This window comes from Xenopus laevis, chromosome 5L (assembly GCF_017654675.1).
Source record: "Xenopus laevis strain J_2021 chromosome 5L, Xenopus_laevis_v10.1, whole genome shotgun sequence".
Taxonomy (NCBI): Eukaryota; Metazoa; Chordata; class Amphibia; order Anura; family Pipidae; genus Xenopus; species Xenopus laevis.
The window spans coordinates 63,464,799-63,490,148 of record NC_054379.1 but is presented as its reverse complement, the minus strand read 5'-3'; the positions used below and the strand labels follow the sequence as shown (position 1 = coordinate 63,490,148).

The window sequence follows — 25,350 nt, the reverse complement described above, 5'->3', positions numbered from 1 at the left end:
TAAGTCAAAATTAGAACACTCTAATGGCTGTTTAGAATAGATTGAGAGACACGGAGTATTAAACACTTCATCCTATAAATAGCGGCACTTTTGTGCCTGTTTTTCTGGCTATCCTTATTATAACACATCAACCTACTACCTACCTGTCCTACTGGATACCCAGAAAACATCAGGAAATCAGCTTTTCATGTATGTTCTACAAGTCAGGGACCCCATAGCCCTCCAGCTTTTCCAAGGACCACAATAAACAACATTGTGTCTAATTTCACTCTATCCTAACATTGCGGATGACACATAAAACTGAAGGGTTTTTTTTTTGCATTCATTGTCAGTACCCTTATAACTACAGTGCTGGACCTTTCCTTGTATTATGTAAAACTGTATAAAGGGTGGTTTTGTGTTGTCTCACTATTAGGCTCCTTCTTTGCATACCATAATAAATGTGGAAGTTACCATTCTACCTGAAGTATTCTGCACTATGAAAAGTAATCCCTGTTTACACTGTAGCCAAATACAGTAGTATTAGTCTGCACACTATTAGTCTGCACACATCCCTGCCTCTGTGTCTGGGCTACTCACTGGGCTACTTCCAATTTCTTTGTAAAACATTTGATTTATTATTTTTTTTTATTGATTATTTTATTTATTTAGTACTTACACCTTACTTAAAATTTAGAAAGAAGGAAAATGTACATGGCACACCATGGGAGGCAGATTATCTCCTGCTGTATACAGGAGAAACATAAACATGATTAAAATGTGCCTAATGTTTCCCCCCTGCAGAACTGTGTTTGAAAACTCATTGTAAAAATTATCCAATTTGTGAACGACAGTGAAAGTGATGGATAAGTTTTTGAAGAGGAAAAATGCTGACTCTGAACTGGACCCAGATGAAGGCCCTAGTATGAGTGGAGGTCAAAAGAAAGCAAAGACGGTGACGTCAAGCAAAGTTTCTGGCACGAGGCAATACAACGAAAGCTATCTTTCATTTGGATTTACTTTTACAGGAGATGCAACGACACCGATTCCGTTGTGCTTGGTATGTGGTGAAAAGCTCTCCAACAGTGCTATGGTCCCAAGTAAACTTAAACGCCATCTCCAAACTAAACACCCTTCACTTCAAAACAAAAATGTGGAGTATTTTGTTCGCCTGCGTGAACACACGGAGAAACAGGCCACTTTCATGAGAAAAACCGCAAAGGTAAATGAGAGAGCCCTTAAAGCTAGCTACCACGTCGCTGAACTTGTGGCTAAATCAAAAAAGGCCCACACTGTGGCAGAGCAATTAATACTTCCTGCCTGCAAAGCCATTGTAAATGAGATGCTCGGACCCGAAGCGGCTAAAGAAATAGCCAAAATCCCTCTCTCAGATAACACGATTTCCAGACGTATTGATGAGATGTCTGCAGACATCGAAAGTTTGGTTTTGGACAAGATCCGTATCAGTAATAAATTTGCGTTGCAACTTGATGAGTCTACTGATATAAGTGGACATGCTCAACTCTTGGCCAATGTGCGTTTTGTGGATGGAGACGCAATCAGAGAAAACTTTCTATTTGCAAGGTTTTGCCAGAAAAAACAACAGGAGAGGAAATTTTTCGGGTCACATCAGAATATCTGGAAAAAGGAGGACTTAAGTGGGAAAACTGCACGAGTGTCTGCACTGATGGAGCTGCAGCCATGGTCGGGCGCACCAAAGGCTTTGTAAGCAGAGTGAAGGAAAAAAATCCAGATGTGATCATTACGCACTGTTTTTTACACCGCGAAGCCCTCGTAGCCAAGACTTTACCAGCAGACCTCGTTCCTGTGTTGGATAATGTTGTGCGCATGGTAAACTTTGTGAAGTCACGACCTCTGAAAAGTCGCATATTTGCGGTTTTGTGTGAGGAAATGGGAGCGGAGCATAAAACCTTGCTGTTTCATACGGAGTTCCGATGGTTGTCGCGCGGCAAGGTGCTGGCCCGTGTGTATGAGCTGCGAGAGGAACTTAAAGTGTTTCTGACAAATGAGGGGTCCGATTACGCAAAGCTGCTTGCAAGTGATGAGTGGTGTGCAAGGCTGGCATACCTGGCAGATATTTTTCATCATCTGAATGAGCTGAACACACGAATGCAAGGCCGAAATGAAAACCTGCTTACAAGTACAGATAAAATAAATGGATTCCGTTCAAAGGTGCAACTCTGGCAGCAACATGTGGAAAGTGGCAATCTTGAAATGTTCCCACTCACCGATAAATGGAAAGATGTTAATACTGCTGTACTGTGTGAGCTAATAGCTAAACATTTGAAAACTCTTCAGGAGAAGATGTCATTTTATTTCTCTTCAGCCTCCACGGAGTGCCTTGACTGGGTTAGGGATCCATTCAGCTCAGCATCAGCTGTTGGAAAGGAAATGAGTTTACAGGAGCAGGAGGAACTAACTGAACTGAGACAAGATCGTGGTCTCAAGCTAAACTTTGCTGATCTACCTTTGGACAGTTTTTGGTTGGCAGCTGTCAAGGAGTTCCCCATGCTGGCCAACAAAGCTATTTTGACATTGCTCCCATTTTCCACAACATATCTGTGTGAGGTGAGCTTTTCAAGCCTGACTGCTGTAAAATCTAAAAACAGAGAAAGACTGAGAGCTGTGGAGGAAGATCTTCGTGTGTGTCTTTCATCGATTCCTGCCAGGATATCAGCTCTGTGTTCATCCAAACAGGCCCAGGGTTCACACTGATTCCACACAAAATTGGAGTGCTCACCTCAGACAATTTTCCTTTCGGATCAGGTGCTTCTAGCAGTATTCGATCACGCCTGCCACGGATCCAAACTTCAATTGTAGAAATCCAATATACTGCAGCACACTATAATTTGTGTAAATATAAAAGTGTACTTTATTTGGCTCAAATACGAGCAGACATGTGGCAACGTTTCGGGCCTCGCAGGACCCTTTCTCAAGCCTGTGAAATCACATACTGTTCCGTGTTAAATAGGGTAAAAATGGGTGGGGGAACCTTAAAAAAAAGTGGGCGGAAACATCCGTGTTCATTAGTGATCCCTAATTGTATAACAATTATCACAATAAATTTATAATATAATTATATCCACTTAAAATCACATATTTAATATATCAAAAACCTCATAGTGTCCATATCTGTGATAATGTCCAAAAAGGGTTATAAAGTTTCTTTTCATCAGTGTCCCTGTAAATTTGTAACCATCTCCAGTGGTTTTGACGTTACGAGTTTGTATACATCAATAACACATAACTTGGGTTTGAGAGCAGTTGAACACTTTCTAGATACAACAAATTATACCACCAGGCAAAAAGTTTTTTTGCTCTCACTATTAGAAATAGTGTTACACCAAAACTATTTCTTATTTGGGGACACTTTCTATATACAACAGAGGGGTACGGCGATGGGGAGTAATGTGGCCCCCCACGTATGCCAACCTTTTTTTGTCGTTTATAGAGGACATGATTATTTATGAAAATCAACTGTGGAAATCACATTGCCTACTATATTTACGATATATCGATGACCTGCTGCTAATTTGGGATGGGTCACAAGAAAGTTTGTCCCTCTTCCACAACTTCCTAAATCAGATTGATAGCAATGTGAAATTCACAGTTGATTCGAATAACACAACAATAAATTTTCTTGATGTGAGTATCACTAGAGTGGGTGAAACACTTAAGACCAGTCTTTTTAGGAAAAAGACGGATAAGAACAATCTTCTACATTTTGAAAGTTTTCACCCAGAACCCCTAAAAAATTCTCTTCCAGTATCTCAACTGGCAAGAGTTAAACGTATAACAAGCGATCCTAAAGAGTGTGATGAACAAATGGAGAATATGTTAGTACGTTTTAATCAGAGGGGGTATGGCAGGGACACCTTAGAGAAAAGTATACAAAAAGTACAAAATAAAACCAGAGATAATCTTTTGTCTAAGGTGCCCGATAAAAAGAAAGAGGATAATAAAATGGTGTTTGTAAGCAACTACAGTACAGCCAGCAGACAAGTGGGACAAATTATACAAAATCATTGGCACTTGTTACAATCCTGTTTACCGGATGTACCCGAGTTCCAGATACGACCAATGATGGCTTATAAAAGAGCCAGAAATTTAAAAGATAGATTAATTAAGGCGGACATAGGGGGCTCGAAGAAGGAATGTACACGTTTCCTTAATAAACCTAAATTTGGGACTTTCCCATGTTTACATTGCATACAATGCAATTCGGTGATTAAAGGGGAGAATTTCTATCACCCACATTCTGGAAAGAAATATTCAATCAAACAATACTACACCTGTGATTCAACCTTTGTAATTTATTTACTTAAGTGTCCGTGTGGTTTGCTTTACGTGGGGAAAACAACACAAAAGATTAAAGATAGAATATCCAAACATAAGTCAACCATACGAAAGGGACTAACCACATTGCCTGTTCCCGCACACTTTAAACAGGCAGGGCACTCAGTGAGTCAACTGAGGTTTCAGGTGATCGATTCGGCTGAGCAACCTAGGAGAGGAGGGAATAGATTAATGTTACTGCATAAACTTGAAATGCAATGGATCCATAGATTAGATACGGTCTGGCCCAGGGGTTTAAATAAAGATTATACTCCAGCTATGTTTATATACCAGTAGGAGAACAGACATTGTGAAATAGATCTTACTGTTATTGATTTGGAATATACAAATATATTGAGAACTGTCAATTGAAGTAAAACATATGTATGCCTTTTTTCTCAAGGTTATTGAATAAAGAATAGATATCAGAACATTCTGAGTGCTGAAACCACCTTCTGCACAAAGTAAGCAGTCACAGAATGAAACACAGAATACAATGTGCATATAAGGTAAAGTTCAAGCGTCTCAGATCCTCTGAATGTAATGATATTGTTTTTATACTTTATTTCTCTTTTTAAAGCAATTGCTTTTTATCACTGGAGATGGTTACAAATTTACAGGGACACTGATGAAAAGAAACTTTATAACCCTTTTTGGACATTATCACAGATATGGACACTATGAGGTTTTTGATATATTAAATATGTGATTTTAAGTGGATATAATTATATTATAAATTTATTGTGATAATTGTTATACAATTAGGGATCACTAATGAACACGGATGTTACCGCCCACTTTTTTTTAAGGTTCCCCCACCCATTTTTACCCTATTTAACACGGAACAGTATGTGATTTCACAGGCTTGAGAAAGGGTCCTGCGAGGCCCGAAACGTTGCCACATGTCTGCTCGTATTTGAGCCAAATAAAGTACACTTTTATATTTACACAAATTATAGTGTGCTGCAGTATATTGGATTTCTACAGGGTTCACACTGAGTGAGTATAAATATCAAAGATTATAAAATACTTTTTTCTTTGTGTTTATTTGATTCCTATTAAGGATGTTATAAATATAACCGTCATTCTTCAATGTTTAAAAAAAAGCTTATATTAACAATAGCACTTATATTGTTAATATAAGCTTTTTTTCACATTTTCAGCTGGTGGTGTGCCGCGGGATTTTTTCAATGAAAGAAATGTGCCTTGGCTCAAAAAAGGTTGAAAAACACTGCTTTACAGTACCCACTCCTCCACGGGGGCCTCTGGACCACCAAGGCTGGGTTTAAGAGGAAATCTTTCATGGAATCTCCGTACAAGAATTGGATGTCTGAATGTTTGGCCCAAGAGCATTCTTCTGGTCCACCATTCCACCAAGCCTCTGGACATGCGAGAATCTAATCAGCCCGATTATACTGTTAGGGCCCGAAGGCGCAGTTTGGAGTTGCGGACCAAGGAGGAAGCTTTGCAAATATAAACACAGTACAGAAGGGGTCAAGAAGAAGAGTCATCAATCCAGGCAAAATCAGTTCAGGCAGTGAAGTTTTATAATCGGGATACAGGCAAGGTCAAGATCAGAAGTTCAGAATAACAATCGTCACAGCCAGGAACACAACAGAGTTGAACCTATAATTGGGCAATGGCTTAAATCCTCTGGCGTCCTTTTATAGGTGAATTTTCATGCCAAAAAGTCCAGATTGACGCACTGTCGTCCAAACTCCACGTGGTTCCCCCTGGGCGCTGCCATCTTGGAAAGGACGCCGACAAGGACGGAGGTACTGGTGAGAGCTCCGGTGAGTGCCTCTTACAGGAGATCTGCTTTTAAGATTATTGTATACAGCCATAAACAGTTTTGAGGGTATATTATTTCTTAAACCCTCTAGGTCATTCTGATTTATTGCATTATGGGAATATATCAGAATGAAATATTGAAATGCCATCATAACACTTTTCGAAGACACTGTAAATACTGCTCATAGCCATAATCATTGTTCAGTTCTAACTTTATGACAAAAATGACTTTAGCGTGATTAGCTGTTCACAGGTCTGCAAGCTGGAGCCGAAAATAAAATAATGAATTGGAGAATCTTCTAAAGAAACTGACGGCCACCTTTCTGTCTGAACCGAAAGCAGCAACCTCCTAAGTAACCAAATAGATCATGTCTCTGAGTACACAGAGAGATTTTATGGGTACAAAGTATGATAATATGGCCACGGCCTATAACAAGCTTCTGCAACAAGTTGCCTCCTTAGAAGGCACTTAGTAAGCATTATTGAAGATCTGGAAAATTGGTCACACCATAACAACATGCACATTTGTACTGTATGTCCTTGTCCTTTTATTATTCTTCAAGTTGTTACCTGATTCATCTGAACTTTTGAAACTAAGGAGGATTCGTTGAGCTTGGCCAGAACACACAACACTGTGGAACTAGATGACAAACCCAGATTTGGCACCCACTAAAAATTAAAAAATGCAGGGATGATTCCTTCAATTGTTTATTAGATGCAGTTGAAAACTTTAACACATAAATTCAAGGCCTTAATTCTCCAGTCAAATGTAGAATGGGAGCCTATAAATATCATGATCTCTTATTACAATGCAATGTTAATGGATGCCTGGAGAACAGACATTGAATGGTGGTACTCCACTAACAACACTGGTCCAATTATTAAAAATTCCATTTACCACCACTCCTTGTAATCATTTTTTTAGCCAATTTTCTATCCAGGTACAAAAACTACTTGCATACCAACATTCCTTAATTTAACCAGTAACCTTTTGTGTGGCACTGTATCAAATGCTTTCGCAAAGTCTAAATAGATCACATCCACTACCATCCCAGAATCGTGGTCCCTGCTCACGTTCTCATAAAAAGAAATTAAATTAGTCTTACAAGTTATATTAAAAACCATGCTGGCACCATGTCAGACAATCCTGACATGAAAGTAAAAGAGATCACAGAGCTAACTCGGATGGGATGAATACCATCTGGTCCCGGGCCTTCATTTATCTTTACATGTTCTACTCTATTTTGAATTTACTCATGTGAACAATGCATCATTAGTTGTATTACAAGAATTGGTACTATTCCAAAGGAAACCTTCATTAACTGGTTTCTCATTTGTGTAGACAGAAAACAGTTAACAGTTCCGTTTTCTGGCGCATGCGCAATAGAGGCTCTCGAAGCTGCGCCCTCCTGCTCATAGTTCCTAGTTGCGTGCAATGAGTAGGCAGTGTCTGTGTGCTACTTGTATGGTTTGTTAGCTGGTCTCATTACACAACGACCTTCTCTTCCCCGTGGGTTTGTTAGGCTAAGTCTAGCTATGTACCGGTGTTTGAGCTCTTTCCGGCGTGCAGCCCACCACCATAAACCGCTTTCTGCGCTTGCTCTGCAGTCATTAATGGTGAAACAGGGGAGGATGGTAAGAATGTATTTCCTGCACAATATATCTCTAGGTCACCTTCTAGTTTCCTAAATGCCCTTCTAGGTCTGGTGTCAGAATGCTGAGTGTGCCAGTGTGTCGTGTATTAATCTGTAGACAGCAGTAAGAAAATACCGGGGTCTCTTCTACCTCGCAAACTGTAATGCTTCACCCAAAAGACTGTTTTTGCATAATGAATGGATATTATGCAGAATACATGAAAACATTTTCTAAAATGTATATGGAAAGTTGGTAACTATATCTATATCTATAGTTTTTTTTCAATAAGCAAAACAAATATTTTTGAATGTAGGAACCATAATTACTGTCAACTGTGTAACATTTAGAGTATTTTTCACTGTGCTCTCTAAGAGCTCTCTAAGAGCTCTCTAAGTGAGTGACCCGGCTGTTTGTCTATTTTACTGCATATGGCCCTTGGTGAAAAAATTTGGACACCCCTGCTTTATTACTTCCCCCATGAGAGGCTAAGCATGCATCTACTCCTTCCTTTTATAATTTAGAACAAGTAACAGCCACCCATTCTCAGTTAAAGGATCAGTAACATAATTTTTTTTTAAAAAAAAATTGTTTTTTTTTTGTATGAAAAAAAAACCCACCAAGACAGTTTTAACTTTTAAATTGCAAAGCTTTTATGAAGAAATTACTTACTGATTCTCTGCATGCGCACCTCTTCAGAAACGGCGACAGGGCGACGATCCATCATCAATTTCTCCTCCCTGGCTATCTCCTATAGAAGGCAGAGATGAGAAATTGAGCGCCGCACAATCGATCGCCGCCCTGTTTCTTGATAAAAGCTTTGTGATTTAAAAGTTAAAAATGTCTTTCGTTTCGTTTCGTTACAAAGAAACTATTTTTTTTTTTAAATTTTTATGTTACTGATCCTTTAACCCTTTCACTGCCAGCCAATTGTTGGAAGTTGGAACTTCTATTGCCAGACCATTGTAGACCATTTTTTGCTCTTTCACTTTAGGGGACTTTCCTGGGGGGGTCTTTTAGTTTACCTTGGGTCTGCTGAACAGTTTGATAGCTAATATGCATAGGTACACCTAAGAATGTGGCGTATAGGGGCGCCAGAACGAAGACACCCCATACGAGTCATCCGTTCTGGATACTGCAAAATCAGCACATTTACAGCATTTTTCAAGGAGCAAAAGTACAAAAATGTTTGTTCACCTCAGAAAACCATATATTTTTGGAAAGTACACATTCTGACAAATCTAAAATGGGTATGCACGTCTTTCTACTCCAAGGTACCAAGCCGCAAAGCTTTCCTACATTTGGCAATTTTTTTATGACATTTCCGAAAATCACATACATTTTGCAACTCTGAAGCATTGTATCTCCCATATATCATTATATACCAAGATAAAACACCCTAAATATGAAAGCCCAGGGTCCGCTGAACAGTTTAATGCCCAATATGCATAGGTACACCTAAGTATGTGGTGTATAAGGGGCCCCAGAACAAAGACAGTTCTGTAATTCCAAATACTGCAAAATCATCACATTTACAGCATTTTATGAGGGGCAAAGGTACAAAAAAATTCGCCTTTAGTGAGCATAGCACCCTGACTGCATATAATGTGCCGTAAGACCCCCTAACAGTACAAAGACCCCCCAAAGCCATATATTTGTGGAAAGAACACATTCTGCCGAATAAAAATTTGCTAAAATTGTCTTTCTGCAAAGCAACGCTAAAGGCAGCGGTAAAAAGATCTGGTGGCAAATTTACTAAAGGGCTAAGTGGCAGTCGCTCTAGTGAAAATTCGTCAAAATCCAATCCGCATGGATATGGTGAATTATTAATAGGCATAGAGAACAATTTGCAATCAAAAGAGTACATCGCTAACAAAGTTTCGTGCCCTTTCGCCAGACGAGTGATCGTCAATCTGCAAATTCACTAAAGTGCGAATTTTCCATTACGTTACCACTTTCTATTATGTCTTTTTACATTTTAATAAGTGACCACTTAAAGCAATTTCAGTAAAATCTCACATATATGACCTAGGCAGGAGTGAACGGTAGCGAAACTACGCCAGCGTTCGTCTACCGAAATGTTACTTTACATTTTGATGAATTAGTGTATGTGCTGTGAATTAACGTCTGAGCAAATCGCGCAAAGTGTAGTGGAGCCTTCCGAGGCAAAAAATTGCCCTTTGTTGAATTTCCCCCGTAGTTTTTTACTTGTCTAAAAAAAAAAAAGAGAAAAAAATAAAGAAAAAAACTCCAAGCAGTACACTACCAAAGGTTTAATAAATAAACAAATTATGACTAGTGATGATAATAAATTATGACTCGTGATGGGTGAATCTGACCTGTTTTGCTTAGACGAAAATTTGCCAAAATGCATTGATTTCTATGAGCAAAATATTTTTTGTTGTGCAAGGAAGCAAGACAAATTGTCTTTGTTGCGCAACAATTTTTTTTCAACCATTGGAGTCTATGGGCATAATTTTTGCAGAGAAACTAATGGGTAAATATATCTTTGTACTACAAACTACCAAGTTGCAACTCTATCCTAAAATTTGTATTTTTTTTATAAAAAATGTGAAATATTTAGTTCTTCAACTGTAACGCCTAACGTGCCATTGTGGGTTAATTCCCACATTCCCCACTTCCATAAATTATAATATAATTATATATATAATTCCATATGGTCTGTCATTTAAGGTACTTCAAAATCAACACATTTACAGCATTTAATGAGGGGTAAAGCTTTAAAGAAGTACACTCACCACAGAAAGCCATATAATTTTGGAAATTACTCATTCCCCTGAATCTAAAATGGGTATGCATGTCTTTGTACTACAAAGTACCAAGCCGCAAACCATTCCTAAATTTGGTGATTTTGGTGACATTTCCAAAAATCACCTCAAAATTTCTACCCTGCAGCGTCGTATTACCCACATACTTTTAAAGAGAAATATAAAGTATAAAGAGAAATCACCCCAAATATGAAATCCTAGTTTCCTCTGAACAGTTTGATGCCCAATATGTATAGGTGTACTGAAGCATGTGGCATATATGGGCACCAAAATGAAGACACCCCATGCAAGCTATCAGTTCTGTCATTCTTGAAAACTATATATTTTTAGAAAGTACATATTCCCCCCAAATTCAAATTGGGTATGCATGTCATTCTACTCCAAAGTACCAAGCCACAAAGCTTTCCTAAATTTGGTGATTTTGGTGACATTTCCAAGATAACAGACCCTAAATATGAATTCCAGGGGTCTGCTGAACAGTTTGATGTCCAATGTGTTTTGGTTTAACTAAGGGGACCCCAAGGTGAAGACATCTCGTATGATCTGTCATTTCAGGTACTTCAAAATCAAAATCAACACATTTACAGCATTTAATGAGGGGTAAATTTTTAAAGAAGTACACTCACCACAGAAAGCCATATAATTTTGGAAATTATTCATTCCCCTGAATCTAAAATGGGTACACATATCTGTTTGCTCCAAAGAACCAAGCCGCAAAGCTTTCCTAGTGTTGGCGATTTTGGTGACCTCAATGCTTCCACTTTGCAGCATCTTATCTCCCACATATCATTAGTTACAAAGATAAAGCACCGTAATTATGAATGCCAGGGGCCAGGGGCCAGATGAACAGTACGTGGCATGTAAAGAACCCAAAATCTACCATGTGTATTTGATGGCTTACATTTACTCAATTTATAAACATACTGTGGTAAAAGCTACAAAAAGTATGATGTCCCCTGAAAATCATATGTTTTTGGAAAGTACACATTCTGACAAATCCAAATGGGTAATTGTATCTTTCTATTACCAAATTGCAAAGCTATGCTAAACACAGCATTTTTTATGACATTTCTGAAAAATCGTCAAACTATTGCAATTTGCCGCATTTATCTCATTTATCAATTTCTTATATACAATGGGAAACCACCCTAAATAAGGCTCTACTGGCCAGTTTGATGGTGAGTTTGCATAAATATACCAAAGCAGGTGGCATGCATGGACCAAAAATAAAATAGTGCATATGAAATTTCTCGGCTGCCAGTTCACCTTCTGTGAACAAAGCCCCTGGCTGCATATTATGTGTCATAAGGCCCTCTAAGGGGCAGATTTATCAAAGATCGAGCTGAATTTTCGAATGAAAAAAATTCGAATTTCGAGCTATGTTTTGTGTTTGGACTAGGGAATAGTCCAAATTCGATTCGAATTTGAAAATTGAAATTTATCATGTACTGTCTCTTTAAAAATTTGACTTTGAGCTTTTAGAAACTATTTGGATTCAATTGATGGACTTTCAAAAATCTAAGGTTTTTTGGGGAAAACTTTGAAACGAATTTGATCGAATGCAATATTCCTTCGATTAGTACGATTCGAATTCAGCCAAATACAGACCTATTAGACCCAAAAAAAACTTTGATTTAAATTCGGTTGGTCTTTTTGAATCTGAATTTTTAAACATATTTGAATTCAAAATTTGACCCTTGATAAATATGCCCCTAACTGTACAGACACCCTGAAAAGAGTATATTCTTACGAATCCAAAAGAGGTCTTTCTACACCAAATTGTCAAACTGCAAACCTTTACTAAAAACATGCAATGACCAATATAAAGTAGGGATAAAAATGCAATAAAGAAATGATAAAGTTCAAGCAAAAAATGGGGGAGTGGCTAGCCTGCAAGCTAGATGGCAGCACGGTAGAGGAGCTCCACACAACACCTCACTGAATCTACCTAAATCTGCATTGAGACATGGGGAAAATGCACATATCAAAAGCCGACCGTGAAAAAGCAACACATGGAAAAGGGTACACCGGCTGCCTCTGATTTTCAAGCAGCACGCCTCTCAAAATTGCTCCCACAATGGAAGACAAACCGGAGCTTAGTGTTCAGCAAGACCACAATACATTAGATAGTGAAGGAGAAGCATATCTCCATAATACTTAAAGGAAAACTATACCCCCCAAACAATGTAAGTCTCTATAAAAAGATATTGCATAAAACAGCTCATATGTAAAACCCTGCTTCATGTAAATAAACCATTTTCATAATAATACACTTTTCTAGTAGTATGTGCCATTGGGTAATCATAAATAGAAAATTGCCATTTTAAAATATAAGGGCCGCCCCCAGGGATCGTAGGATTCACTGTACTCACATACAAACCAAACAAACCATACATGTTAGGTCACATGAGCCAATTAACAGACAGAGTTGTGTCTTTTGCTTCCACACTTCTTCCTGTTACAGTTAGAGTTGAAGTATTTCTGGTCAGGTGACCTCTGAGACAGCACACAGACCATCACGAAATGGTGGCTCAAGGCAAGAGATGTAAAAGGGCAATATTTACTTAAATATATATTCCAGTTTGGTGAGATTCTTTAATATGCCACTTAATATGATATGAACTATCTGTTGCTTAAGTGTTCATTTTGGGGGTATAGTTTTCCTTTAAAAGCACTATGATGAAAGAGAACATAAAAAATCTCCTGTAGTCGGTTGACAACATCAGGGCAGAGCTGCAAGAGATAAAGACAGACCTCTCCAATATGGCTGACAGGACACACACTGGAACAAAAGCAAGGTAATTTGCTGCATAGCCAAAAATACAAATTATAAAAAAAATAAAAAGCCCAAATAAAAGAAACTAAGAGACATATTAACGACATTGAGAATAGGCTGAGCAATATTTATGTCAGGGGGTACCTGAGTCAGTCTCTAGGGAGGAAATCCATACTGTCCTGCTACAGATCTTCAATAGTTTGCTCAGCAATAGGGATGTAGCGAACGTCGGAAAAAAAGTTTGCGAACATATTCGCGAACTTGCGCAAAAACGCGAGCGGTTCGCGAACGGTTCGCGAACCCCATAGACTTCAATGGGAAGGCGAACTTTAACATCTAAAAAAGACATTTCTGGCCAGAAAAATGATTTTAAAGTTGTTTAAAGGGTGCAACGACCTGGACAGTGGCATGCCAGAGGGGGATCAAGGGCAAAAATGTATCTGAAAAATCTGCCTGTGTGTGCTTGGAAGAGATAGTGTAGGGGGAGAGCTGTTAGTGATTTCAGGGACAGATGATAGTAAGTTTGCTGGCTAGTAATCTGCTTGATACTGCTCTGTATTGGAGGGACAGAAGTCTGCAGGGATTTGAGGGACATTTTAGCTTAGGTAGCTTTGCTGGCTAGTAATCTACTGTTCTCTTTAAACAACTGCCATACGTTGACCTTGTAGGCATTGTTTGCCCAGTTTTTTTGGACGCAGCCACTGAAGCACAGTTGCCAGAAAAAATATGCCATATAAATGCTGAAAATAGTAATTTTTCGCCATACGTTGACCTTGTAGACATTGTTTGCCCAGTTTTTTTGGTTGCAGCCACTGAAGCACAGTTGCCAGAAAAAATATGCCATATAAATGCTGAAAATAGTCATTTTTTGCCATACGTTGACCTTGTAGGCATTGTTTGCCCAGTTTTTTTGGTCGCAGCCACTGAAGCACAGTTGCCAGAAAAAATATGCCATATAAATGCTGAAAATAGTAATTTTTTGCCATATACGTTGAGTCAACGTATGGCAAAAAATGACTATTTTCAGCATTTATATGGCATATTTTTTCTGGCCTCTGTGCTTCAGTGGCTGCGGCCAAAAAAACTGGGCAAACAATGCCTACAAGGTCAACTTATACACTACTACAGCGATGGATACGGATTACGTAAAATATATTATGGCTGCTTGAAAAAAGTCACTCTGGTGTTTTTTCTGGAGACGGTAATATTATGGATATTTAGACAGAATGTGAACAAGGTCACACAGCTAGATGGCAGTTGGTTGAATAACACACTGGGCAAAAAATGCCTACAGGGCAAATAATGCCTAAAAGGTCAACTTATACACTACTACAGCGATGGATACGGATTACGTAAAATATATTATGGCTGCTTGAAAAAAGTCACTCCGGTGTTTTTTCTGGAGACGGTAATATTATGGATATTTAGACAGAATGTGAACAAGGTCACACAGCTAGATGGCAGTTGGTTGAATAACACACTGGGCAAAAAATGCCTACAGGGCAAATAATGCCTAAAAGGTCAACTTATACACTACTACAGCGGTAGTAAAATAAAAAAAAGTAAAATAAAAAAAAATGAATATTAAAAAAAAAAATTAAAGTTGGTGCTGCTGAACTACTAGGAGCAGCAGATTAGCACACCAGTCCCACTCCCCAACACTGCTAGACTAATAGCACTGGGCTCTTATAGTAGTAGTAGTAGTAGTAGTAAAACAACAAAAAAATAAATAAAAGCAGTCCTTACAAGGACTACTGTTATTGCAGCAGTCAGCAGATGAGATCAGAAGCAGGACAGCTGCCCACAGCAGCTACATACAGAGCACTGCAGTAGAAGGTAGATTACTAGCCAGCAAAGCTACCTAAGCTTAAATGTCCCTCAAACCCCTGCAGACTTCTGTCCCTCCAATAACAGAGCAGTATCAAAACGATTACTAGCCAGCAAACTTTCAACTGTCCCTGAAATCACTAACAGGCAGCAGCTCTCTCCCTACACTATCTCTTCAGCACACACAGGCAGAGTGAAAAAACGCTGCAGGGCTTCGGTTTTTATAGGGAAGGGGAGTGGTCCAGGGGAGAGCTTCCTGATTGGCTGCCATGTACCTGCTGGTCTGGGGTGAGAGGGCAAAAAAAAGCGCCAACAATGGCGAACGTCGCGCGACGTTCGCGAACTTCCGGCGAGCGCGAACACCAGATGTTCGCGCGAACAAGTTCGCCGGCGAACAGTTCGCGACATCTCTACTCAGCAAAGAGGCACACACACAAATCAAAATTGATCAGGAGCACAGAGTTATCAAACCCAGAAACGCTCCACCTGATGCCCCCTGATATATATTATGCTGCCTCCATGATTTCCTACTAAAAGAGGAAATATTAAGCAAAGCACAGACAGTATATAAAATAACTTTTTAGGACAAAGCAATCTCCCTTTTTCAAGACCTATCCAGGAACGCTGTAACCAAACGAAAGCAACCAAAACCCCTGACCGACGCACTCAAAGCAAATAATATCCAATACCGATGGGGCTTTCTGTTTAGCCTTATCATGACTAAAAATGGGCAGCAAATAACTCTCAGGACCTGATTGACACCAAGGACAGCCTTCTAATGTTACAGTTGGAGGAAATTAATCTTCCAGGATGCATAGAGGATGATGCTGACTTTGCCCAAATGGACTTAGAGACATACTCGGATTGGAAATAGGTCCCAGCCCTGAAGAGAACACGCCGGACACATAAACACAGAATGAATCAGGACTACAACCTAACCCCTAAAAGGATCAAAAAATTACAATAATTTACTTTATCTGAGACCTTTACATCTAAGTCTAGGCCACACGAGAGTCACTCAAATAGAAGGCAATGTTAGATAGAAGACATCAATAGTTGGAGCAGCGCACTCCTGGGTCTTTCAGAGAAATCGCTTGTTTCCAGATCAAAGGTAAAAAGTTATGTATTTTATTTTACAGATAGCGTCTGAGGACTAATTAGATTATACCTCAGGACTATTCGATATAAGAAAATATAACACACATTTAGGAACTAAACAAAAAGTTACTGGTCTTTTAAGCCAAAGACAATCATAAAGGGCTAATGTAAGTTACACTGAAAAGTGACATTTTTATATGTACCACCCTTACCCTACCCCCTCCCTTTCTTTCTGTAAGTCCCTTCCTATAACTTTTGGAAAATTAAAGAATTTACAAAATGTGTCACTGTGGGCATACACTTATGGGGTCCTGAGATGGGTCTACCCAACCATTATCTACCTGAATATCAGGATTCTAGCCCTGAAGACCCATGAAAACTTGGACCTGAGAGACAAACGATTGGATCAACCCGATATTGCCAACCTTATGGTGAGCATATAGGGGAAAGACCCACTTATCAACCTCACCGAAGAAGAGTATCTTTCAGTGTATGGTGACCATTATGGCAGTGAAAGTGTAAAGCTGAGAATTATTTTGTTTTTATGTAGGGGTCTGATAAAAAAAAAAAAAAAAACCTTTAAAAGGCTGGTACTGCAACTGCATATTTCTGCAGAGTGAGGCACAACCCATTTCATGTTATTCTAAGAGCCTCAAGGCACAAGAAAGCAGATAAGATGCAACGTGGAAAAAAGTACTTTCCCACCTTGATCTTGGACTGTACTATCATACAGCATTATATTATAGTGCTATAATGTTTATAAAGATACAGTGTTGGTGAAAGATATTGGATCTGTTATCCAGAAAGCTTTGAATTACGGAAAGGCTGTCTTCGATGGACTCCATTTTATACAATTAATCCGAATTTTTAATAATCATTTCTTTTTTCTCTGTAATTATAAAACAGTAGCTTGTACTTTATCTCAACTAAGGTCTAATTAGTCCTTATGGAAAGCAAAACCAGTCTATTGGGTTAACTTAATGTTTACATGGTTTTCTGGTAGACAAGGTATGAAGATCCAAATTACGGAATGATCCTTTATCTGAAAAACTGCAGGTCCCGAGCATTCTGGATAACAGGTCCCATATCTGTACATGTATGGGATCTGTTATCCAGAATCACATTATTCTGAAAGCTACAAATTACGGGGGGGCTATTTCCCATATACTCCATTTTAATAAAATCTGATTTTTAAAAATGTTCTTTTTCTTAGTAATAATAAAACAGTACCTTGTAATTGACCCAAGCAACATTATAATTAATCCTTCATGGAGGCAAAACAATCCTACTGGGTTTAATTAATGTTCAAATTACTTTTTACTAGACTAGGTCACTTATCCGAAAACCTAAGGTCCCAATTGTTCTGGATAGCAGGTCCACCTGTATAATAATTATTTAGAATTTTTATTACCTAGATTAAATAAAGGGTTGCTTTATTCCCCCCCCCCCAACACACAGACACGTAATGCTTATGTTTGGTGCCTTTAGGTGTTAAGGAAAAAACATTGTTTACTATCCTTTGTTTATGCAGAATGTGACAAGCTTCGGCGGGATGGCTGTCGCAGTTCACAGTACTACTCCCAGGGACCAACATTCTCCTCAACACCCAGCATGGTTTCCACAACCTATCAGGAAGAAGCAGATACACTTGAACAAAAGGTAACTTCATGCTTTATGTTTTGTTGCTTTTTCTTAAAAAGCACCATTCAACTGTAATTTTTTAAAGAGGAAGGAAACCCAAATATACAATTTGGTGTGGTTGAAAACAATTACCCTTGCTGTTCTATTACTTGCTACTAGTGACCCAATGCTATCTCTTCATTGGCTGTTGCACTGTAGGGTGTGTTTGTAATCTGAACTAAGAAGAACTGAGCATGCTCATAAGGTCAACAGCCAAAGCAAATTCCTGAGGGAGGGGCTGAGGGGGTTACAGGAGGATAAAGATTTCTAAGTGATTAAGGGGATGCTGCAGTCTTACTGTTAACCTTTCAATAACCAGAGTGGCAGTTATCTAAAGATTACAAAGAGGCTGTTCACTGATTACATTTTTGTGGAGGGGGTTTACATGTCCTTTAAGAGATATTTCAGTACTGTTTTTGTAATATAGTTTTTTAAATATGTCCATTGGAATTGTACTTGCCAGCACAAGTTTGCATTTAGTCTCCAGAAAATAATAAAGTTTGTGGGCTGCTAGGTAACACAGACTGACAGGGTTTCTCCATGGAGTTAAAACATTAATTCATTAAAAAAAAAATATATATATATATATATATATATATATATATAAATCTTCTTAAAGAAAAACTAAAGCTTAACAAAAAGTAGGCAAGAAATGCTACAAATTATAAACCAGATTCAATTTAGTGAGAAAAAGATTTATCACATGAATAGTCATGAACGAGGTTCAATTTCACGTGCAATTTGATTGAGAAAAACTCATCTCACAGTTTATCACATGAAAAATCTAGGTGAAAAACTAAATTAGGAGAAAAGTTTTTTCTCAACCATGAGTTTTCACGTGATAAACCGTGAAATAATTTTCTCACTAAATTTAATCTGGCCCTGTGTTTGACATTATGTACAAGCCCAGGATGACCATAGATCTGTGAATCCAAAGATGTCCCCAGTAGCTTCTCATCTTCTTTGCTGCTGATTCACAGCACATGCTCTGCTGATGTAAGTTACCTGATCTTAGGGATCGACAAAATATATACTACATATACAGAATAGTCAGTTTCTCATTGCATGGCAGCTCAGAAAGCAGTGCAGTTGCAGCTTCTCAACAGCTGCTGAGACTGCACTGAGCATGCGAGTGTCACACACTCCTATCAAAATCCAAAATGCTAGCCCCCTGTGCACAACTTTGAAGGCCTGAATCATTACTATAATACAGATTCATTCATACAGAAACTTTAGGCTATTGCTTTAATTTCAGTATGTAAAATATGTTATTTCAGTCACTATTTGTCGTTTGGATTTAGTTCTTTAAAGTGGACCTGTCAACAATTCCAATTAGACCGCACTTACTGGATAGACAAATATATCATCGGGTGCACGTCATATGGCCTGTTCATCAAGGCTCCATTGTTGTATTAATTCTCTCCCAGTAGACAGCACTCCAGTTTTCGTAAAACCGTCTTTATTGTGTATGGGACAGCAGCATAAAATTACAACGTTTCGAGTGGCACTCCACTCTTTGTCAAGTATAAAAAACACACATCACCACCTGACCTTAAATACAAAGTATCACAGTGCCCCCTTGTGTCAAGACATATGTACATAACATACTTTTAGTGATTAAAAGCTTTTCATATGTATCCAAATAACTTCCAGCTGTACTTATCTTTCAATGTATCCATCAAATACAAAATCATTGAAGAATATCGTAGTTACATCCCACTCCCAGGAAGCGAATACAAATGTCCATGTAATAACCTATAAATAAATAAGATCAGTAGCACATTAAAAACTATTTCAATAAAAATGGATTCAGGTCATACTCATTGTTCAACCCATGTGGGGATAGAGTCCCCAACCTCCTAATCCACTGAGCTTCCTTGCGTAGTAATTCTTTGTCCCGATTACCCCCACGTCTCCTTCGTGGGACTGTATCTAAGACTTGGAAGCGTAACTGACTAATAGTGTGACCACTTTCATTGAAATGTTTTGCAATAGGCTGATTTAATTTATTCCTAATAGCTGACTTGTGCTCAGTAAGTCTATCCCTTAGACAGCGAATAGTTTTTCCCACATATATTTTCCCACAGGGGCATTTAATACTGTATACAACATATGTGGACATACAAGTAAAAAAACCCTTGATGGGAATACGGGTACCTTGTAAGGGATGATGAATCCATTCTCCTTTCAATACATTGCTACAATGACTGCATCCACAACATGGAAAAGTTCCATTTTTAGGGGTTTTTAAATGAGTCTGTACGTATTTTGTTGATGAGCCCAAATCTGCCTTTACCAATTTGGTTCCTATTGTTTCTGCCTTTGAATAGGACATCACCGGTGGAGATCGGAATATCATTTTATCTGGAAAATTTCTAGTTAATAAACTCCATTCCTTCCTTACTATTTTAGAGATTTCCCCACTCAGTACATTATATTGGTTAACAAATGGTATTCTTTTCGAGATTCGCTTTGTTTGATGTTCACTGTTTACTGATTCCCCTTCAGTCACCCTATCTATTCCATCAAGAATTTTAGATGGATAACCCCTCGTTCTGAATTTATCCTTCATTTCCTCAACTCTATTTGCTTGTTGTTGTTCATTTTGGACAATGCGTTTCACTCTCATCACTTGAGATCTAGGTAAAGATTTTTTTATGTGCGAGGGATGAAAGGAATCAAATCACAGTAACGTGTTCCTGTCAGTTTGTTTGACAAATAAATCAGTGTCTAAACAGCCATTCATGGTATTTTTGACCAACACATCCAAATAGGGTATACTGATCATATCACAATGCATAGAGAAACTAATAAAAGGGGAGCATCTATTCAATCCATCTATGAAACCAATTAGCTCACAATGTCTACCCGTCCAAATCATGAAGATATCGTCTATGTAGCGATACCAACATTTGCAGTTCTGTAGGAATTGGCAATTATTGTATACAAAGTGATTTTCAAATACATCCATAAAAAGATTCGCATAGGATGGGGCGACATTCGAGCCCATGGCTGTACCCTTGGTTTGTAGGAAAAAAACATCCGCTCGGTGGTAGTGATGGATAAGGAGTTCTATATAAATACAATTATCACAATGCTAGATGATACGACTACCTATCAGAGACTTACCACCAATCCCCTCTTCTCTATACAGAGGGCTATTAAAGATTGTGTTGAAAATGCCTTACAACTGGAGATCATTGATAATAAATTAGCGGTCTATTTGATACAAACTAATCCAATTACACCTGTTTTATACATACTCCCTAAGATACATAAGAACATGGACAAACCCCCTGGAAGGCCGATAGTAGCTGGGGTTAATTCAGTATTTTGTCCCCTGGCAAAATTTCTTGATAGGATTCTTAGGGAGTATGTCTTTAACACAAAATCTTTTATTAGAGATACTGGGGATTTCATTAATAATATCAACACGATTGATGGTTTAACATCTGATGCCATTTTGGTTACCCTTGATGTTGAGAGCCTCTACACCTCCATCCCCCATGATGGAGGTTTAGAGGCTGTCAGCCACCATCTGGATAAGGATGAAACGCTGGATGGGGCTCAGAAGAAGTTTTTGTTAACACTATTACAAATTGTTTTGTGTAAAAATTATTTCCTGTTTCAGGATGTTTTTTTCCTACAAACCAAGGGTACAGCCATGGGCTCGAATGTCGCCCCGTCCTATGCGAATCTTTTTATGGATGTATTTGAAAATCACTTTGTATACAATAATTGCCAATTCCTACAGAACTGCAAATGTTGGTATCGCTACATAGACGATATCTTCATGATTTGGACGGGTAGACATTCTGAGCTCATTGGTTTCATAGATGGATTGAATAGATGCTCCCCTTTTATTAGTTTCACTATGCATTGTGATATGATCAGTATACCCTATTTGGATGTGTTGGTCAAAAATACCATGAATGGCCGTTTAGACACTGATTTATTTGTCAAACAAACTGACAGGAACACGTTACTGCGATTTGATTCCTTTCATCCCTCGCACATAAAAAAAAATCTTTACCTAGATCTCAAGTGATGAGAGTGAAACGCATTGTCCAAAATGAACAACAACAAGCAAATAGAGTTGAGGAAATGAAGGATAAATTCAGAACGAGGGGTTATCCATCTAAAATTCTTGATGGAATAGATAGGGTGACTGAAGGGGAATCAGTAAACAGTGAACGTCAAACAAAGCGAATCTCGAAAAGAATACCATTTGTTAACCAATATAATGTACTGAGTGGGGAAATCTCTAAAATAGTAAGGAAGGAATGGAGTTTATTAACTAGAAATTTTCCAGATAAAATGATATTCCGATCTCCACCGGTGATGTCCTATTCAAAGGCAGAAACAATAGGAACCAAATTGGTAAAGGCAGATTTGGGTTCATCAACAAAATACGTACAGACTCATTTAAAAACCCCTAAAAATGGAACTTTTCCATGTTGTGGATGCAGTCATTGTAGCAATGTATTGAAAGGAGAATGGATTCATCATCCCTTACAAGGTACCCGTATTCCCATCAAGGGTTTTTTTACTTGTATGTCCACATATGTTGTATACAGTATTAAATGCCCCTGTGGGAAAATATATGTGGGAAAAACTATTCGCTGTCTAAGGGATAGACTTACTGAGCACAAGTCAGCTATTAGGAATAAATTAAATCAGCCTATTGCGAAACATTTCAATGAAAGTGGTCACACTATTAGTCAGTTACGCTTCCAAGTCTTAGATACAGTCCCACGAAGGAGACGTGGGGGTAATCGGGACAAAGAATTACTACGCAAGGAAGCTCAGTGGATTAGGAGGTTGGGGACTCTATCCCCACATGGGTTGAACCATAAGTGGACCTGTCATCCAGACAACGAACAACGTTTTTATTTCTTCTCCAACTGTACTTGCACACTGAAATTATCGCTTTCCTATAATTTCAGTGTGCAAGTACGGTTGGAGAAGAAATAAAAACGTTGTTCGTTGCGCCCGTGGTCTTTTTTGACGAAGTGACGAATACCGGAAGTAAAGTTAAGGTGGAACGCAAACCAAGGTGGAACGCAAAAACCGGAACCGGAAGTGACGAACATCGCGATTGGAGAAGACTTTGTTTTAAAAAGGGACATGGAAGCTTTTTAAAAAAAGCATTTTTAGCCTCTGAGGAAGCCAGGAACACTGGTGAAACGAGTTAGGCAACAAGGACACATGACATAAGGGCTGCAGACAATACCACGGAGTGGACACAAAGAGAGCCGGCAAAACCACCCCTGGAAGAGCGCCCTATGTGGACTGTATGCGATTATTTGATATCAGAAACGTGAGTGCAATTGTTTTTAAAAAATTGTTTTAATAAAACGGGACTATACTATTTTCGGTTTCCATCTCTTCCCATGCTTTCGAGTAGGAGATTGGTTCGGAGCCTGAGCTAAACCAGAACAGGGATTCAAACTACGTGCATGTTCATACCCTTGGTTTGTGAGTAGGAATTGCTGCTATTTGGTGGAGGTCCACTTAGGTTTATGTGATATGATATCAGTAAATTGTACCACAAAGGAACACTAGAGCAGTGTGTGTAGTACTGTAAAAGGGAGAAAGTAAAAGTATTAGGCACCTTTAGGGTTAATTGTAACTAAACACTGGGTGTCATCCCTTCTAACAGAAATACTGCACCATATTGGTTTCTAAACTTCTGTTGCCACAGGCGCTGGTCTTGCTTTTGCATATTTTGGATTCTTCTTGGACAGTGGAGAGACTGTGAAAAGACCGGCAAGAAGGAAAACCTAAAAGACTAACTTTTCCAAAAAAAACTTAGTTTTATTTACTTCCTAGATGTCACTGCTCTCCCTACATTCCCCCGTTCTCTTTACCGTTTAATTGTGTAACCAGGGCAAGGAAATGGACATCGGGTCCCCCATTCTGGTGCATAAACAAGATTCTGAGATGATGCAAGACTTGCCTTAATAAAACTGTCCACAAAATGGCTGCTTCCTGCTTGCTATAATTATGAATTACCAGACTGAAGGAAACAAGATTCAAATAATTTATATAGTGTAATTAAAGTTCATTTTGCTTGACTAATGTGATAAAATAGGATTTGGAATGTTTTTTTTTGGGTGACGGGTCCCCTTTAACTCCAGTGTTTATAACTCCACTTACAGATCCCCCACTTAACGAGCAAACACTTAAGAGAAGCTAACACTAGAGCAAGCTCCACTGGAGTGGCAGGGGTTCTATCTATACAGTCTGTTCAGGTGCAACTAATCAAACCCCACCCCCTCAAACGGAGGGAAAACTGCAAAGTAAAGCAGGTTGTGACAAACTTGCTGTTAGCACACCAAACTTTGCTGTTTAGCACCCAAGACAGAAAAAAAACCTTTAAAAAAAATAAAACCACAGTAGTTAAATATAAACCTTAATATAAAATAGCAGTTAAGAAATACTTATCCTTTTCAGATGATTTGTTTGCTTTAAGTTGCTTTAAACCAGTCAGCAGCCTGATTCAAACACTCACTGGAGTGCCAGGGGTTCTATTTATACAGTCTGTTCAGGTGCAACTAATCAAACCCCACCCCCTCAAACGGAGGGAAAACTGCAAAGTAAAGCAGGTTGTGACAAACTTGCTGTAAGCACACTAGCACACCAAACTTTGCTGTTTAAGCACCCAAGACAGAAAAAAAACCTTTAAAAAAATAAAACCACAGTAGTTAAATATAAACCTTAATATAAAATAGCAGTTAAGAAATACTTATCCTTTTCAGATGATTTGTTTGCTTTAAGTTGCTTTAAACCAGTCAGCAGCCTGATTCAAACAGACTCACTGGAGTGCCAGGGGTTCTATTTATACAGTCTGTTCAGGTGCAACTAATCAAACCCCACCCCCTCAAACGGAGGGAAAACTGCAAATTAAAGCAGGTTGTGACAAACTTGCTGTAAGCACACTAGCACACCAAACTTTGCTGTTTAGCACCCAAGACTAAAAAAAAACCTTTAAAAAAATAAAATCACAGTAGATAAATATAAACCTTAATATAAAATAGCAGTTAAGAAATACTTATCCTTTTCAGATGATTTGTTTGCTTTAAGTTGCTTTAAACAAGTCAGCAGCCTGATTCAAACAGGCTGCTGACTTCCATATGTAATAAAAGACACTAAGCTTGCCTAGGTACAGTAACCTACAGAAACCAATTGGATATTTGCAAATAGGTGACAAGTAAATGCTACCTGTTGATTGATTGATTGATTGATACGCAATATGTTGGCGCTATATAAATACATGTTAATAATTTCTTATAGGTTACTGCTTCTGGATAAATATTATGCCTATTATTAGAAACCCCATAACTGAAAATGTTGTAATTTCAGATAACTTGGCAAAATCCCTTATTTCTTTTCTGTTCTTTGATCATTGTTTAATAATAT

The 25,350-nt window shown here is 38.4% G+C and overlaps 1 protein-coding gene across 4 annotated transcripts in view; it reads left to right on the top strand.

The window, feature by feature from the left end:
* The window catches only part of LOC108716149 (NHS-like protein 1), a 138,852-nt gene that overhangs the window by 77,047 nt on the left and 36,455 nt on the right, over nt 1–25,350 (top strand). For all 4 annotated transcript variants that reach the window (XM_041562834.1, XM_041562833.1, XM_041562835.1 and 1 more), the window contains one exon: nt 17,780–17,907. In XM_041562834.1, the coding sequence (XP_041418768.1) occupies nt 17,780–17,907 (128 nt within the window). The remainder of the gene's footprint in view (nt 1–17,779; nt 17,908–25,350) is intronic.